The 19,353-nt window shown below is 47.8% G+C and overlaps 1 protein-coding gene across 1 annotated transcript; it reads left to right on the forward strand.

The window, feature by feature from the left end:
• Positions 1 to 2: 2 nt before the first annotated feature.
• dhx34 (DEAH (Asp-Glu-Ala-His) box polypeptide 34) lies at positions 3 to 17,406 on the forward strand. The gene is made up of 26 exons (XM_018763777.2): positions 3 to 30; positions 480 to 826; positions 1,049 to 1,157; positions 1,456 to 1,557; positions 2,998 to 3,105; positions 3,242 to 3,409; positions 3,517 to 3,609; positions 3,719 to 3,830; positions 3,986 to 4,168; positions 7,057 to 7,117; positions 7,307 to 8,032; positions 8,630 to 8,941; positions 9,191 to 9,445; positions 9,602 to 9,704; positions 10,063 to 10,280; positions 10,539 to 10,713; positions 11,167 to 11,360; positions 11,483 to 11,584; positions 12,112 to 12,375; positions 13,414 to 13,587; positions 13,674 to 13,770; positions 13,868 to 13,974; positions 14,114 to 14,368; positions 15,048 to 15,233; positions 15,377 to 15,518; positions 15,772 to 17,406. The coding sequence occupies exons 1-26, from the start codon at positions 3 to 5 to the stop codon at positions 15,903 to 15,905; spliced, it is 4,755 nt and encodes a 1,584-aa protein (XP_018619293.2). The 3' UTR covers positions 15,906 to 17,406.
• Positions 17,407 to 19,353: the final 1,947 nt, after the last annotated feature.

The raw sequence follows: 19,353 nt of genomic DNA on the forward strand, positions 1-19,353 counted from the left end.
TTATGTGGCTGCTGTGCACCCAGGTGGCAGGTACAGTGCTGGGGAACAACTTGAGGGGTGTGTTGGGGGAGCAGAATCACTGGGAAGAATCGTGAAAATGCCTGCATTATAGATAGGGAATGAACTTAATTGTAATAGCTAGTACTGGAAACTGTGCTACGGCTCAAAGAGGCAATGGCCACATTAATAGGCACATCATTTCATCTTGGATAAGCGGACGACTGGATCGTACACTGAAGTGTATCTGGCAGCGTAAGTTGCTTTGGGTAAAAAAGCGTCCGTGAAATACTTCACAACATGCATTGTACATTGCTTTGGAAAAAGGCATCTGCCAAAAGAATAAATGTAACAAGAGGACTCGAGTACCTACTGGAGTATTTGCGTCTGTAACCCTTTGAGAAAATTTTACGATGCCATTTTAGAGCTGCGGCAGTCTAGCCGGAGACCCCGAGCCATACGTCAATCTTGTAATTCTCCAGGTAAACGTCTCTTTTGCGCCGACTTCTTGGACTGCCCTCCCACTCAGCCAGTGGTGAAGCTTCTGCTCTTCACAGAAGAGCACGGGCCATGCGGCACCCCATTGCACTCTGCACCAGGCCCCCGAGGGGCGCTCTGGGATCCAGCAAGGCCCACTGTGGTGATCGTGCCCGGGAGGCGGCCGCCTAGAGCACGACCCGGCTGGGTGAGGCGCACCGCGCTGGCGCTGCTGGCGACCACACGGAGCAACGTGCTCGCGGCAGACTGGCTTCTGCCAAAGGACCTGGAGATGATAAGCGGTGCCCTTGAAGTGGGGAAGAGGCTGGCAAACATCCTGAGGGCACTGGTGGTGGGTACCAGCTCAGTACTCCAGGGAGACCACGCATGGATGCTTAATTGTACACCAACGCTTGATCTGGAGTAGACCTTCGATGCAAAGTGAACTATACTGTACGGGCGTGGATCTGCTGTTCTGCTCAGGCTTACAAGAGGGCAGATACCTCACCTCAATGTTACCCGCGATGTGAACAGGTGTATGTATTCTTCCGATGAGGATGTGTCCTTCTCTCAGGCCGAAGGCTCCTCCCCGGATAAGGTCCACCTCGTTGGCTTTGGAGTAGGGGCACACATAGCTGGCATTGCTGGAGCCAGTCTGAACGGCACCATTGGAAGAATCACAGGTAGGGCAGTCCCAGCGGACACGACGAATGACATTTATTCAAAAGTAATAAACTCTCGAAAGAAAGAAGAAAACCTTTAAGATCCCAGCGTCAGAGATACTCATCCTGAAAGGAACACGTCACAACGCATCAATGTAAAGTGCGATGTAGATGTAGACGTGTACAACGGCACAGTTATGACAGTTGCTTTTGAATGAAGTAAACAGTTAACGTAATGCAGAAACATGGCAAATACTTGTGGACGCTGATCAACACTTTATTAGTTCCTGCTATCATTCGTTTTTCTTACTGCATCTAGGTCTGGACCCCTTTGCCCCAAACTTCACAGAAACAGGTTCATCTCACACTCTGGATTATGCTGACGGGCAGTACGTGGATGTGGTGCACACCAACTTTAACCGTGAGACTGGTTCTTTTCGCCTTTTCTTCACCTAAACCGAAGCTTAGTTCGGTCTAACAGTGCGGGTCGGCCGCAAAGTAAAATTACTGCGGTACATTTCACACAAAGCACTGGAGGCCTGCAGAGGCAATGACTAGTAGTATTGTTCAGAATCTAGGTTTGTGTCTTATCACCACAGCCACCGAGCGTTTCACTACAATTTATGTATACACTATATCTCCATTTAATAGGGGGCGTGGTGGTGCAGTATGAGGGGACGCGGTGGGTTGGTCCTGGTCCTGCTCTCCGGTGGGTCTGGGGTTTGAGTCCCGCTTGAGGTGTCTTGTGATGGACTGGCATCCCGCCCTGGGTGTGTCCCGTCCCCCTCCAGCCCTACGCCCTGTGTTGCTGGGTTAGGCTCCGGCTCGCCGTGACCCCGCTTGGGACAAGCGGTTTCGGTTGGTGTGGGTTGTGGAGATGAGGTATTTTAAATTCTTCCGTTTTAATTGTTTCATTTTAATGCAGTGTGAAGTTGATAAAAACATCGTCTCACAGAGGGAGACATTGCGGCACAGCAGGTAGCAGGGGTGTCTAACAACATCGTGACTGTGCAATTGGACAAAATTTCAGTAGCTGTGTGGGCTTCCTCTAGGTGCTCTTGTTTCCTCCCACAGTCTAAGACGTGTTTCAGGTGCATTGGTGACTAAATTGCCCGTAGTGTATGTACGAGTGTGTGTGGGTATCCTGCTATGGACTGGTGTCCCCTCCAGGGTGTACCCTACGTATTCTTGCAACCCTGGGCTTTGGAGATAGGCTCCAGATCACTGCCATGGTAGCTTGGACAAACAGTTAACAGCAGTGAGTGAGTGAACTCTTAGAAAGCATGTATTATAACTTGATCTTCACTTTTTAAAGAATCAAACTCATTAATGAAGCCACAGGTGCCTCTGTTGTTAAGATCATATTTTGTCTTAGCGATCAAATCAAGTTTGGAGCAGCCTTCTGGTGTCAGCTATGTTCGTAATGTGAGGAGCCAAAGTATTTGCTTTTCCCTTCCGAAAGAGAGATTGCGCGCACACACGTTGTCCGAAACCACTTGTCCCCAGTGGGATCGTGGCAAACTGGAGCCTAACCTGGCAACACAGGGCACAGAGGACACACTCAGGACAGGATGCCACTCCGTCGCAAGGAACCCCAAGCAGTACTCGAACCCCAGACCCACCAGAGAGCGGGACCCAATCAAGCCCGCTGTGCCACCACACCCTCCACAAAACAGAGGTTGTTTTTGGAGAATTCACCCTAGATGTTACTTGAGGGACGCCTGTACAAATGTGTCTCTTGCCCCACACAAGGTAAGTTGCTTCAAGGATGAGAAAGTAATAGACATTTGTAACCGCTGCAACAGAGTACTACTAGGCTCGCTACATGGCTATAAAGTTGACGGAGCTGTTGGTTTTTCAGCCAACGAGCCAGTGGCAGCACTAGGCTCCTCCCAGCCCGGAGGTCACGTTGACTTCTACGTTGGGAACGGATACCAGCTGCCCGGCTGTCCAAAGGGACTCATTGGAAGTGAGTGTGTGGGCGGAGGCTCTGATACGTAGGAGATCGATAGCACTCCTATTAATCCAGCATGGTCCACCTCACCCCATGGGAGGGACAGCATAGCATCTGCTGGTGTAATATGCACTTGGTTTTGCTGCTGTAGGAGAGAAGTATGTGCTGTGTAGCCATCAACGTGCTAAACAGCTCTTCGCGAGCTCCATCCTCTCAACCTGTCCCATGACAGCCTTCCCCTGCCGCTCCTTTGCCGACTTCAAGAAAGGGCTGTGCACGGACTGCAACTCGTCTGGGCTCCACGAATGTCCGCGGCTGGGTAAGGGCAGGCCACCCTTCAACCACAGGGACACAGGCGTGCATACAGTCCAGGGTACTGACAGCGACGTGCGGGGGGGTGGACTGACATCTCTCGCCCTCTTTCAGGTTACAACATCAGCTGGCTGACTCGGGAGCGCCCCGTTCCGTTCCGGCACCTCAGTGTGGTCCTGGATGTTACGCCGGTCGCCCCTTTTTGCGGTGAGAAGATGGACGATCGTGATTATTTAAATGAGTGCTACTGTTTTTCAACAGCGATCGTAGGTAGAATTAAGTGGCTCATCCATGAGCGTGCTCTGCCTCAACACAGTCGCCCCATTTCTTCTGGAGCTACACGTCGGAGGAGATACCCCTTTGGAAGCTCAGCTGTTGGTCCAGCTAAGTGGCATGTCAACGAGGACACCTACCATGGCGTTGACAGGGTACCTACGGCTTATTCAAGCACCGGTATCGGTATCAAAGAGAACACGTTTGAAAAATATACATAAAGCAAAAAGCATAACAATTTTGACTTCTTGTAACTGTACTGAGAGAAGTACGGTAACAGCGCTCTTTAATCTTTGTTTCTTGTGTTTAGTCAATCGATGATCCAATTCAACCCAACAAAAGTGTACCGGTTTCTGGTGTCGGCAGACCACGATGACGAATATATTACGCTGTTGATGGAGTTCTACACCGAACGCTTCCTCTACCTGAACTGGAGGAAAAGGAGGGTCAAAATTGATCACCTCCTGCTCGCTCGACTACCAGGAGATCGAGGGTAAACTACACCACGTGTGACAGATATAACGTTGTGCATTAGTTCAGTTTGTGGGCTGGGTATGTTCATGCTGCACGTGCAATACAGCCATCAGAATAAATATACTGAGTAGAATTTACATTTGTTTGCTCTACCCATTTACAGTGACTGTGCTAAATGGCATGTCGCTCGAATATGTAACGAGATCAGTGTGATTTCCCTTTTTGCAGGACAGCCTATCAAGCATGGAATATAACCGCAACAGAGAGTCGCACAGAAACAGTGAAGCTCATCCCAATTTCCGAGAGGAAGAAGAGGGAAAAACTCTGAATTCTGAACATTTTTTATGGAAAGTCCAGTTAATGTTATTACCTAACAGTGCATGTTACCTTGAAGAAAGGTGTCAGCAAAATAAAGGCTAAAAATAGTAATGAATGTGATTGTTATATTAATTTATAGAAACTGATGCTCGGTCAACATTTTTAATCTCTTCAGAACATACATTTCAGAAAATCATACTTGAATCACAATGGAGCAGCAATTTATGCTTGGACTGGAGGATTGGCAGCACCTAAAGGTAAATATTGCATATAAAGGGTTCAGCAATAAACATTTCAATAAATTTGACTCCTGGCAAAGGCATGGTGGTGCAGTGGCACAGGGGGGTTTGGCTGGATCCTGCTCTCTAGTGGGTCTGGGGTTCAAGTCCTGCTTGGGGTGCCTTGTGATGGACTGGTGTCCTGTCTTGGGTGTGTCCCCTTCCCCTCTAGCCTTGTACCCTGTGTTGCTGGGTTAGGCTCTGGTTCACCATGACCTTGCTTGGGAGCTAATTGATTTAAAACACAAATGTGCACAAAAAGTAAATAAAGACTTATCCATCACCAACAAGGTAAGAGGTCAGTATAAGTACAGTTCTCACAGCTCTGGGGTTTTTAGAAAATAGAATAGTGTTCTTATAATGTTTAATCTCTTTTACAAACAAGGAAAAGAAAGACTTTGAGTTCCTAAATTTACACTTATGTATATGATATTTGGCTAATTAAAAACAAGGTTAATTATATGGTACCTATTGCCATTTGTCACATTTGTAAAATCCAAGCAAAACGTGTAAAAGTAAGGGAGAAATCAGAGGAAAACCAGGTTTCCGCCACGTTGAGTAGGTCCGAGCAGAACTTTTGTGTTTATTGACAGAAGCAAAACCGGTGGAGAGCCGTTTCTGAGGGACCTTCTCAAAACGAGCACCGGGTGTCAATGTCTTCTTTTACATCTTTGGATAAAGCACTTGGGTAAACTTTGGGAATTAATTTACAGGAGGTGTCTCTCACTTTATTAGTCAAAAGGAATTTCATGGGTAACTTCCACACCCATTGGTATTATTGATAAATTTATTCCAGTATGACACTGTAACAAGATCCCTTTGGAACAAGGCCCTGATCGCTCCCCTATTCATGCGAGGACTGGGTGAGAAACAGATCTGCCCCGCAGCAAAGGAATACGGATCCATGTCTGGGGTCGCAGGGGTTAAAGAGGGCTGTTGCTTTCTGAACAGCATGATGACACCTGAAGGTATTGCTTCAAAAACTATGGAAAATTCCTTTGATGTAACAGGTGTCTTATATTTGAGTGTAGGACAAAATCTCCCCGGGACAATACCCCCCTCAGGACAAATGATCAACGAAATTTTTATTCTTCTGATTATTTGTAGTTTATGAACACTTCGCTCAATTGTAACACACTACATTTATTATATAATTAGACTGCAATAAGGAAAGCATTCTAAGTATTGAATTGTACCATACATTAATACTTGCATTATAAATTTACAGCTTACTGTTTTACATCATAAAAAAGCATAATTAAAAAAACATAATATCGTTGCAATATTAAAAACATTGTTGAGTGTTAACGTTTATTTAAATTTCATTTACTACCACCTGATGCTGTGTCCTACCTACACCATCATCATGCCAGAAATGAACCGACACAAAGATTCTAATATTTTTTAGGATTACTTCAGTATTAAATTACTTAATTTATAGTTTTCTTCCAAGTATAATGATATTAAATGGCATTAAAGTGCAAAAACAGCGAAAAAGCAGGAGCTTGTCATTTTTTACTTATAATTTGGTAATCAATAATAATGGTTTGTGTTTCAAAAAGAGACGGTTTTGTCTGGACCCCCTTATTTGGTCAGGAATTCACCCACTACAATTAAAGATGTGTTTCAAACTGGACCTAATATTCTTTCCTCGGTGAAGCCACTTCTTTAATAAGACCATTTTAAACTTCTTAGTCTGATACAAGAATTTTCAGCGGCGACCGGAAAATGTCCGTCTCTATTTTTATTCCGGCTGTCTAGTTTCCCCTAAAACAATGCAGAGCAGAAACGTTGAACGACGTTGAGGGACGAACAGGAAGTGGTCCGTTTTTATTTTCGTTCCGGCTCTCTCCAGCCTTTCCCTGAGCACACATCGCATGGACGGTAATTATTCGTTGTGTTGCCAAGCAAATATTAACCAGCAATAATAATAATATTTTAAAGAATGTTTGCACTAGTCTGTAATCATTTCTCTTTTTCGGTATAAACAGTGCAGAAGCGCGCACGTCGCAACGAATGAGAGACTGCTAAATTCTGGAAACTCAACTACCAGCGACGTGGGATTATACTATTACTAGTAGCTATGAAGGTGATCATGATTCATGGTGGTGGTAAAATGATGTTATGAATGACAGAAATCATACAATTCCTTGAAAGTGTGAATAGCCACGTACAAAGTGAAAGACTTGTCCAGAACTACCTGGGTTATGAGATAACAGACACGCGCAAGCTTCTAGAATACATTTTTGTTGCTCGTCAGAGGAAGGCAATCGGATCGAATGTGATGCTTTTTTTTCTTGCCACGGCACAGGACGGAGTTCTCTGATGAAGACTTGCCTCCGAAACGCACCATCCAGCCCAACAAACGAGCAGTATTTCGGTAAGCTCGCGTGTGCCCTCCCGTCTGACAGCCAGCTGCCCTGCAGGAAGAGGATGATGATCACATTCTGGTTATTTCCAGCTCATCGATCGACGCCCAGATTTCCTTTCTCGGCTCAGCTTGGAAGACCGTGTAGAAAGGTCACCGCGGCGTCTTTGCGCTTCGGCGTCGGTGCGGGTAGACGTCCGAGACGCCCCCGTCGAAGCAGCGGAGCATGGAGCCGCGGAGCCAGGCGTGGGACTGGGACAGCTCGCGGTGCCGGGCCCAGCTGGATGAAGTGTTCTTCCGTCCGCACGACTACATCCAGGCGGGCAGCTCCGAGCACAAGGACTTCTGGGCTTTCTTTGAGCGCTTCCAGCGGTTCAAGCAGAAGAAGGAGATGTCGGGATCGAAGGACGGAGCAGACGCCGATCTTAAACAGCGGGCCGGATGCAAGAAGAATGATGTTGGGGGCGTTGACCTTGGGCTTCCCGAGGAGTACGACGCCCGCTACCGGATCAACGTATCGGTGTGCACTCAGGACGTGGAGGAGCGACTCGGTGGGAAGGAGCGACGACGGAGCGCTTCCAAAGGCCCAGGGAGCGAGGAAGTGGCTGCCTGCCGCCTGGCCCTGCTCCACTACCTGGACTTCAGCCAGAAGCAGAGCTTTGCCAAGCTGGCCAAGCTGCGGCGGGAGCAGAGGAGCCTGCCCATCTTCCAGTACAAGGACAGGATTGTGGATCTGGTGAGGAGGCACCCGGTGGTGGTGGTGGCCGGGGACACGGGCTGTGGGAAGTCCACCCAGGTGCCCCAGTACCTGCTGTCTGCCGGCTTCGACCACATCGCCTGCACTCAGCCTCGGCGCATCGCCTGCATCTCCCTGGCCAAGAGGGTCAGCTTTGAGAGCCTCAACCAGTACGGCTCCAAGGTGCGAAGGACCTTCGCCTCTCCGTTTCCAGGTTGCGCTTTAGCTGAAGCGATAAGGAAGAACACAGGGAAGGACTCAGAGGACAGCAAAAGCATTGCTTTGTTTAGTAAGGGAAGCCTGCTGGGATTCCGTGCTTGGATGTGTAAGAAATCCATATTCATGGACGCATAGAATTCGCGAGTTTAAACGTTTACAAAGCTGAATGTTTGACAAAAACAATATTGGTGAATTCAGATTTAAGGAAAAAGGACACAGCACTGATTTTCAGTGGCCATCAGAACTGTCCCTTTAGGAAAGCACAATCTGGAAGAGCCAGCAGTCAAAAGCGGGGAGTTACTTTGGTGGAGCCCGGCAGCGGAATGTCCCATTGCATTTCACACATGCTTTCTTCCAGCACTTTCTATTTGAGTTGTGCGATTTTTAACTTAATTTGGTCTATAAATAGGTTTAGTCATAGAACCCTGCTGCCTTCAGATGTTTCTTATTCAGGTGCCATGCAGATAGACAGTATAGTGTCAGCGAGCGAGGGTTTAGGCAGGCAGAGCTTCAAGATATGAGAGAAGCATTTTGTGACCACATCTTGCGCCAACTATCCAGGTGGGGTACCAGATCCGCTTCGAGACCAGCCGAACTTCTGCCACCAAGCTGCTGTTTCTGACCGAGGGGCTGCTGCTGCGGCAGATCCAGCGGGACGGGGAACTGGGACAGTACCAGGTGCTGATCGTGGATGAGGTGCACGAGAGGCACTTGCACTGCGACTTCCTGCTGGGGGTGCTGCGCTCGCTGCTAGCCGTCCGCCCAGACCTGCGCCTCGTCCTGATGTCAGCCACCATCAACATCAAGCTGTTCTCCACCTACTTTCACAACGCTCCTGTGCTGCAGGTGCCAGGCAGGCTTTTCCCCATACAGGTGGGCATACATCCTGGTGACAGAACCTCTGATATTCCTCCATCTTTTCTAGATGTACAACTGTGGCTAGCAGAGGACAGTCATTTTCAGAGGTGATGTCGTATTTTTAATCACACTTTGTGACAAAGTACTGGACTCGACAGACACGTGGAACAGAGTTTGACCACTTTCATGGTGTGAAGGTGCCTCCCTGTTTCCTTTGGAGTGTTTTTGTTTTGCCCACCTCTCCCTCCTGCTGCTCCCACTCAGGTGATCTACCAGCCTGTGCCTCCTGAGGAGCTGTCCTCCCGCTCCGAGAAGCTGGACCCCCGGCCATACCTGCGTGTGCTTCAGAGCATAGACCACCGCTACCCAGCCGATGAGAGGGGTGACCTCCTGCTGTTCCTCAGTGGTGTGGCGGAGATTGATTCTGTCCTCGAAGCCTGCCAGACGTATGCCCAGCACACACGTTGCTGGATTGTGCTACCCCTGCATAGCACCCTCTCTCTAGCGCAGCAGGACAAGGTGTGACTCTCCAGTCAGAATCTCTGGCAGACCATTCAGTCGGGTTGATGGTGCACATTTAGTCACACTAATATTCACACCAGCGATTTGAGCTTCCGCTGTTCTAACAGGGTACAATCTGACAGTCTTTCTGCGATTACATGTTTCTTTCCCGAGGTGTTTGACGTTGCCCCTCCAGGAGTTAGAAAGTGCATTATTTCCACCAACATCGCAGAGACGTCAGTCACTATTGATGGGGTACGCTTCGTTGTGGATTCAGGTAAAGAGAATCCAGTGATGTTTGTCTTCTGCTGCCACGTATCTCAGTCTGCCAGGAGATAAAGTAGCTGTGGAAATAACTTTGCTGGGAAGAGGACAGCAGGGTGTGTGCTGAGTTGGACCTACGTGCTGAACGTTGCCAGTTCAAATTCCAGGAGTGACTCTGCTGATGTGTTCTCCGGTGAATGACTTAAGCTGCATTGCTTTAGTAGAGTGAAATGAGTGAATAATAACAACAGAGGTTCATATTTTTCTTGGAAATTTGTAATTTACAGTATAGTTCCATCATTTCGACTGTTTGCTTTGCTGTCAGTAGGATAGCAAGGGCTGTTACCATGTCCTGTTACTTTGTTCTGCAGGAAAAGTGAAGGAGATGAGTTTTGACCCAAAGGCGAAGATGCAGCGGCTGCAGGAGTTCTGGATCAGCCGGGCTAGTGCAGAGCAGCGTAAGGGTCGAGCGGGTCGCACTGGCCCGGGGGTCTGCTACCGTCTGTATGCGGAGTCAGATTATGAGGCCTTCGCCCCCTACCCTGTCCCCGAGATCCATAGAGTGGCCCTGGACTCTCTTGTGCTCCAGGTTGGATCCTCCGTCGAAACCACCCCTCGCGTATCACCTCCTTCCTGCTTTCTTTATCGGTCTCATTTTTGTCATTATTTTCCCCAAGCTGTTAATCTCACACACATGTTTTTATTCCTGACGTAGGCTGGATAGGTGTCCTTGTCACCAGTCTGTAGTTATAGTTACAGAATAAATATTTTTAAAAGGGCTGAAAATGTTCATTTGGGAAGAAACGGGGGCAGCTTTCCAATGGTCTGCTCCTTGTGTTTTTTGAAGATGAAGAGTATGGGGCTGGGAGACCCCCGGTCCTTTGCCTTTATTGACCCTCCGCCGGCCGCCAGCATCCAGACAGCGGTGACCTACTTGAAGGAGCAGGGAGCGCTTGACTGCCATGAGGAGCTGACCTCCATCGGGAGTCTGCTGGCACAGCTGCCCGTCGATGTGGTCATTGGTAGGAGTTTACCCGCTACCTCTAGCGTTTACTTGTTCAACGCTTCCCCAACACTAGGGAGGGGAAACTGCCTCTAGAAAATCATCCTGGGCTACTTTGATAAATCCAAAGTGGAAAAAAGGCACCTGCTGTTGGTCTCAAAATCAATCATGGAGTCTCCATAAAACAGAGCAGTGCTTATGAAGTATGTTTGTCTGCATTTGGAGCAGATAGCGTAGTGGTTAGAGCTACTGCCTTTGGACCCAAAGGGTGCACGTTTGAATCCCACCTCCAGCTGCAGTACCCTTGAGCAAGGTGTGTACCCTAAATTGCTCCAGTAAAAAAAAAAAAAAAGAAAAAAAAAATTACCCAGCTATATAAATCGTAAATAACTGAGAGTCACCCAGCATCATAAATCGCTTTGGAGAAAAGTGTCGACTAAATGAATAGGTGTAAGTGTGTGTGTGTTCGCAGGGAAAATGCTGGTCCTGGGCTCTGTGTTCAGCCTGGTGGAACCAGTTCTGACAGTGGCTGCAGCTCTTAGCGTGCAGTCACCCTTCCTGCGCAGCGCCCAGCATAATCCCGACTGCTCCACCGCAAGGCAGCCTCTGCAGAGCGACCAAGGAGACCCCCTTACCTTGCTGAACACCTTCAACGCCTGGGTGCAGGTCAGCACAGACACAAACATACCCTAACATCTTTACCCTACAGATGAGAATTCCTGGTGGCCGTTACTGCAAACTGGTCTGTTCCTTCAGGATGGTCTTGATGTCGAATTTGTCACATTCAGGTAAAGGGGGAGCGAGGTGGAGGATCCAGAAAGTGGTGCCGCCGCCGGGGACTGGAGGAGCAGCGGCTGTATGAGATGGTTAACCTGCGGCGCCAGTTCAAGGTAAATGGAGCAAAACGGTGTACGCATCAGTATTGGGGGGGGGTTGCCAGTTCGAATCTCACCTCTGACTGTAGTGCCCTTCACCAAGGTACTTACCATAAACTGCTGCAGTAAAATTACCCAGCTGTATAAATAAAAAATTATTAAATAAATTATTGTAAATAATTGTATGTAGATTAACATTGCAAGTTGCTTTGAGAAAAGTGTCAGATAGATAAAAAAATGTAAATGTAAGGCTGTGTACCTTGACCCATCACAATCTCTGCACAAGAAAACTCCAGATCCCTTTAGTCCCTTCCCACCCCCCACACGCTGTCCTTCCTTCCTTCCTTCATGTTCTCTCCTCTCAGGTCCACCAATCTTATCCCCCAGTCAGACCCGTTTCCCTCCTCCTGTTACCCTCTGGACACTGTCTGCATGTGGCACTGTTCTAACCAGGCTGTGCAAAACTCACACAGCTCTTACAGAACAAACACTGGGTGTCCGCAGCATCTCTCAGGGCTGCGATTGCCTCTTGCGTGTCGCAGGATCTGCTGTCCAGCCACGGGCTGCTTACAGAGGAGCAGAGCGCCCCCTATAGCCAGGACCGGCAGCGGCGCAGGGAGATGCATAGTGAGCGGCGTCGGCTCCATCAGCTGAAGCGGGAGCACGAGCAGCAGGAGGGCAGGCGGCGCAAAGTGCTGAGGCTGGAGGATGGAGAGGAGGCTCTGGGGTCTTCGGGGTCTGAGGGGGAGGACGGCAGGGGAGGAAGGAAGAACAAGGATGCTGCTGGAGGAGCTGTGGACATACAGGTACATGGACATACTGAGACCATGAAATATTCACTCTGTTACCTTTGTAATGGCTTAAAGTTTACATCAGTAGCACTGGTGCCTTGCAGCTCCCAGGCTGTGGGTTCGAATCCATCTTAGTTTGTGTGATGTTTGCGAGGCCATCCAGTGTTTGCATGGGGTTCCTCCCACATTGCAAAGACATGTGCTTCAGATGGATTGGTCAATCGCAGCAGTTCTTAGTGTCTCACCTGTGTGTGAGTGTATCTGTGACGTGTGTGATGACACGCACAGTGTTTCCTACCTCGTGCCCTGTGCTTCTGGGATAGGTTCTGCACCACGGTGACCCTGCACTGGACAAGCAGTCATTGATAAAACAAAGCAAGAAAATTTTCCAAAGTTCTTACTTATGACGATTTGTGCATTGATTATGATTGGTTCAAGTTTACCGATTACTAAAATAGCACTAGTTCTTATAGAACGTCAGTTTTAGTTTGGTACTTTACAGCCATTGGAAGATTCTAGAAGGCACCAGAACATTGTAGAAAGTAACAAAACTTTCTAGAAAGCATCAGATCCTAAAAGGTACTGGAATATTCAGCACTTGGAACCTGGTGTCAACAACTGCTGATTTCAAGAATATGGGGTATTTTTCTAAAAAGTGACATATAGTGCAAACTAATGCCGACTAAAAGTATGTTTAATCCAACAAAACTGAATAGAAAATGCCAAAAATGGACACAGTAAAATGTTTGTTACATTGTGTAATCAATGGGTGATATTTTCCTGGAGCAGTTTGAGTTAAGTACTTGACCTCGAACCTGGCGTCCTGCAGCCCCCAGGTTAAAAGGGTGCAGTTATAGCCTCTGTCCTACCTGCTGTCTTGTGTAGGGTGTCTGACCTTTTTACCGTGCCAGAGTCCGGTTAGTTCTGCTGGATTTCCTTCACTTGATTTGCGTCTTGACGGAGATCGGACACACACCGCTGTGCGTGGTGGTGTGTCTCGTAGGTCGTCTCCCACCGGTCTCCTGGTTCTCTGACTGGTTTGCTCTCCCGCAGGACGTCAAGTTCAAGCTACGTCACAATGTGTCAAAGCTGCAGGAGGCAGCCAGCGCCAGCCAGGACTTGTCCTCCCGCCAGCAGGCCCTGCTCCGACTGCTGCTGTGTCGCGGGCTGTACCCCCAGCTGGCTCTGCCGGACGAGCACAATGCCACACGCAAGGACTCGGAGCAGGTGGGAGGCAGCAGAGGGAGGGGCAGGGGGATGCGGTAGCCTTGCTGAGGTGGGCGTGTGATGGCATGCTGCTCTGTGTGTTCCAGGTATTCCACACACGGAACAAGCACGGCGTGGTGATCCACCCCACCAGCGTGTTCGCCAGCAACCCCGAGGTGCTGCACGTCCCCGAGCAGGAACCAGGTGAGGAGCAGCGCCACCAGAGCTCAGCCAGCGACTTCTTAGGGTGTCACAGTTGGAGACACTTAGAGAGTTCTCGTGTGTGTGTCTATGTACCGAGGTGCCGAGAAGAATGCTAGTTCCAAACACCAGCTGCTGGCCTTTGTCACCCTGCTGGAGACCAACAAGCCCTATGTGTGCAATTGCATACGTGTCCCGGCCCTTCAGGTGCGTTGGATTCACCGCTGCAATTGTGTACTTGTAAGATATGTTTTCACGTTTCCCTGCGGGTTTGACAGAAATGACGTGGTAAAGTGTATGTATGTTTTTGTGTGTGTGTGTGTGCGCGTGCGTGCACGTTTGGCAGGCCCTGCTCCTGGTGGGTGGCTCACTGGACAGCAATGCCGACTGCACGCGCTTGGTGGTTGATGGCTGGCTGGAGCTGGCCTTGTCTGACGGAGAGGCGGCCCTGCGCCTGCTGTCCACCGCTCTGAGGCTCCGTGCCGACTGGGAGCGCCTCCTGCAGGCGCAGCTGGGCGCAGGTGCCGAGGGGGTGTTTGTCCCGCACAAAGAGGTGGAACGACTGAGCGACGGCCTGGTGCGCTTCCTGCTGTACACCGAGGTACCGTGACGGACCCGCCGCCCCGCTCTCCTCACAAGATGGGGTCCCTACTGCGAAACTCAAGTAGCTTCACGTGAACAAGTATAAAAGCTGTGAAAGTGAATAAAAACCACTATGTAATACACACACACACACACACACACACACACACACACACACACACATCTTCAGAACCGCTTGTCCCTTACGGGGTCACGGGGAACCGGAGCCTACCCGGTAACACAGGGCATAAGGCCAGAGGGGGAGGGGACACACCCAGGACGGGACGCCAGTCCGCCGCAAGGCACCCCAAGCGGGACTCGAACCCCAGACCCACTGGAGAGCAGGACTGCGGTCCAACCCACTGCGCCACCGCATTCCCCACTGTGTAATATATAGTTACTATAAACTTGTTTCTTCCTTCACATTAAGGACAATATTTATATTTTTTCACTTACATTTATTCATTTAGCTGACATTTTTCCTCTAAAGCAACTGACTGTTCATCACCCTACAATTATTTACCCATTTATACAGCTGGGTAATTTTACTGGAGCAATTTAGGGGACGTACGTTGCTCGCAGGCGCTATAGCCGGAGGTAGGAATCGAACCTGTGACCCGCGGGTTGGAAGGCAGCAGCTGTAAACACCGTGCTATACTGGTGGCGGTGTGTGACATTTTCCGATATGCTTTGTCCAGGTAAGCTACGCACTGCGGCGCCTCACTGCTCTGGAATCCCAGAACCTGTACGTCGGACCTCAGGCACACGTGGACTCTGTAGGAGGCCTGGCGGTGAATGCACTCCTGCCTGGAATCGAAGCTCATCCAGATCCCATCAAGGGAGGTCTCAGGGTCACCAGCTTCTTCACCTTCAACTGTCTGAGTGTGAGTGTACATTGTCACAGCAGAGGGTCGCTGGTTCGAGTCACACAACAGCAGCGGCTACTGTCCTTTTCATCGTGTGCATGGGCTGTGTGTGTGTGGACCTGGAGGACCGAATTCAGCTGCTGCTGTGTATGTGCTTGTAGGACTCAAAGGACTTGTACAGCGAATGTCTTCGGGCTTTCTGGAGCTGCCCGCACTGCGACTTCTATATGCCTGTCACACCCTTGGAGCGAATGCACCACGAGGCCACCTGCAGGCCACCCGGGGAGTCGCAGTCTGTGGAAGGTGAGATGCGGTGACGGGAAGGGACAGAATCCTGCTGGTACAAAATGATTTCACACTGGTAATACTTCTAAATGTTGTTTCTGCGTAATGAAAAAAGCGGCTATCTGTGAGAGAAGGGTGTTCTTTCAAATCCTTCATACCTCCCACAAATTCATTTTTGTTTTGTTTTATTGAAAGATACAGGAATGGAGGTAGTTTTTTTTTGTACTGGACAGGTGTCATTGAGCGCTCATCGTATTCCTCTCATTTACAGAGTCAGAGAGTGAACAGACTCACTCCACGTCAGCCTCTTCCAGCCTGGCCAGGGTCTACCACTGTGACATCTGCAACAAGGACCTGACCCTTACCTCCACTGAGATCTTGAAACATAAGAGGCAGCACCTCTGAAGACCAGTGCAGAAGAGGGTGCAGAAATGAGAGTAAAAGTGGGTTAAAATCAAGCGCTCGACTCTGAGAAAAGCACCTGGGTGCAGCAGTCTGCAGTGTTGTCAGTCATGGGTGGACTAGGAATGCCTTCTGTGCCTTCAAGATCATGGGTTGTTTTCTTGTTTTTCTTCAGACTGTTTTTCAATAAATAATTGGAGGTGATTTCTATCACACTGCTTTAGAGCCATTATTAATACGGTAACCCTTTCAGTCCCTGTAAATTATTACATTGAAAATAATAATAAATTAGTATTCTAAATATTATTTGTCCTCCATAAAACACTGCATATTCAAAATGAAACAATTCTGTTTTTGCTGGATTTAGACACCATGTATGGGTCATACGTACTTTGAATGTCGCACAGTCCGATTGTATCTCTGTTATAGAGTCAAATCTTTACTCCCATCATGTGGACATTGTAGATATTGTAGGTATATTTTAACAGAACTGGATACACATGTGTAGAGAACCTTGTAAGCGTCACTTCTTTTTTGAATATTGGTATTAAAGAACCACAGTGGAAGTATAACCTTCCACACCAAATGGAAACTGCCAGCAGAAAAATGCCACATACCATACAAAGGGCATCGGGTTTGAGTCCCTTTTGAGGTAACATTTTACACTTACTCAATTACTTGTGCTTAATTTTTTTGAGGAGTGGTGCTTTTCATGGTAAATGTTGCAAATGTTTACATATACAGTAAAGAAAAAAGTTTTATTTCTATCATTGTTACTTCTGAACTCTTTGCGTTGAATGTTTTACCTTTTCACCTACCGAGTCGCCGTTACCACAGACCATGAGCAAGACCTCTTCGCTGTCAGTGGACTTCTGTCATTTCCATTGGCTGCCATTGCAGTCAGTTCCAATGTGCCCTACCCAGCCACATAAAAAGACTATTTAGTTACCTGTTCTTCATAACAGAATTGAGGTGAAGTTGGGTGACAGTGGCCTAAAACACAGGAGTAAACTACAGCATGATTCAAAACAGCAGAAATTCCGTATTTTCAAGTTGCCAGGTCAGACTCATAATCTCAGTCCTATTGAAGTATCATAGTGTGATTTGAGGAAGGCCATTCGAGCAAGACATTCAAAAAATAAACATGAAGTGAAACAGAGGTAGATAGAGAAGATTGATGGTGTTTGTAGCTCGGGTTGTTGATTCGGATGTTCAGGTGTTCGCCGAGCTTGGCATCCAGACTGCAGACGTTTCATCACCAGTCGAGGTGACATCATCAGTTTAATGACGCAATGCATTAAGCAATGATGACGTCAACTTGGCTGGTGTTGAAATGTGTGCAGTCTGCATTCCAAGCTTGGCGAACAACTGAATGAAGTGAAACAGTTTTGTGTAGTCAAATGGGACGAAATACCTCCTCACCACTGTGCACATCTCATTAGCAGCTACAAAAAGTGCTTGGTTGACGTTATAGCCGATAAAGGAGGTTCCGCTAGTCATAAAGGTTCACACGCTGTTTCCATCAATGACTTTGATTGTGTAAACAATTTGTTCAATAAAAATATAACAGTTTATAATGTGTTTCTTGTTAAATAAAACTTTTTTATTATAATAAAGGGGGGTGACTTTTGGCATCGTGGTTGGAGCAGCTGCCTTTGGCTCTGAAGGTTGCTGGTTCGATCCCCGCCTGTGGCTGTAGTGCCCTTGAGAAAGGTGCTTGCCCTGCAATCGCTCCAGCACCATCACCCAGGTGTGTGCCTGGGTAACTAGTTGCGTCCCTGTGATGGACTGGCATCCCATCCAGGGTGTAACTTCAGCCTTGCGCCCAGTGTCTCTGGGATAGGCTCTGGCTCACTGCGACCCTATTTGGGACAAGCGGTTATTGAAATTGGTTGGTATTACTATAACTTAGATGAGCATGGGGTCACATTTTAGGAACAATCATACAGAAATCTGGATACACTTTTACTTTGTGTTAAGAAAATCCCAGTTACAAATTAAAAAAAATAGTTTTCCTAGTTTATTATATTTAATTGCACTTTCTCACTGTCACAACCAACCAATTTCAATAACCATTTGTCCCAAGCAGGGTCACAGTGAGCCAGAGCCTATCCCAGAGACCCTGGGCAGAATGTTGAAAGGGAGGGGAAACCAGCCGGCACCTAAACTGGCAACACACCCAGGACGGGACGCCAGTCCATCACAAGGCACCCCAAGCAGGACTCGAACCCCAGACCCACCAGAGAGCAAGATCCGGACAAACCTGCTGCACCACCACACCCCTCTTTCCTCACCCTTACATTTCCTGAAATTTCCTTGCTCCTGAGAGGAAATGTCCAGTTGCACCGCTAGAGGGGAGCAAAATGCACCGAGCGCGAATAGGAACAATTAGGGTGGGAACGGCAGCTTCCTGGATGGATTTCCATTGCCGTGTTCTTAAAAACAGTTCTGCCCTAAACGTTTACTGAAACTACCTAGCAAAGACGTAGACATATGTTTCTATTATTTTGCTTCTTTGACAGCAAATTTAAATGAACTAAATGCTGACAAACAATTATGTGATGCATTAGTGGCTTCCTTGTGGTCAATTTTATTAGATTACCATGAGGCACATAGCGGGCATTTAAGGTGAAACATTTCTTACTTTGTTTTCCCCACATGAAGCTCCATCATGCTGCAGGTCCTGGCATCTAATGCGAAGGAGAAAGACCATCTCACATGAATGCTATGGACATGAAGTGATTTCACGGTAGACTTTGAAGCCATTTTAAAATGGACCTAATTTTACAAATACTCCATGTACATACAATAATACACAGGGAAAGATGTTCAACCCCTCGTGCCAAAATCAGTAAATTAAAGGCAACGTTAAAGGTCATAAAATAAACTCGTTTCCAGTCAATGTTGTAGAAACAAGTCATTCTTCTTGCCAACATTCCAAAAATAGACTTTTAAAAAGACAGAACAGTGTGAAGGGTTTTGAAAAGCACTGTTTACATTTACAGTTATTTGTGTATTACATTAGGCGAAAGCGAGACATAGTCGTAGACATGTGATTCTTAAGTACAGTTAGTTCGTTTCTTTCCAGCGTACGAAGCAATGTTCATCACACAAGTAGCTGCATAAAACTCAGAATATCCATGATTCCTGATCCCCTTCCTACTTTTTTTTTGAGATACACAAACATTTACGTTACATTACAGGTGTAGCTGTGTAAAGGTTTATCCGGGCATGATCCGGGCAGATGTGGAAGAGTGAAACAGTCTGGTTGGCAATCTTGTAAATAGCTGGGAGCAGTTCTATTGATGCATTTGTAGGCAATAACCAAGGTCTTAAATTTGATCTGGACAGCTATAGGAAGCCGTTGCAAAGAAACGTGTAGAGGAGATACGTGGGAAGTGTCGGCAAGTCAAACTCAACTTGGGCAGCAATGTTCTGTATCAGCTGTAGA

Source organism: Scleropages formosus, chromosome 10 (assembly GCF_900964775.1).
Source record: "Scleropages formosus chromosome 10, fSclFor1.1, whole genome shotgun sequence".
Lineage (NCBI taxonomy): Eukaryota > Metazoa > Chordata > Actinopteri > Osteoglossiformes > Osteoglossidae > Scleropages > Scleropages formosus.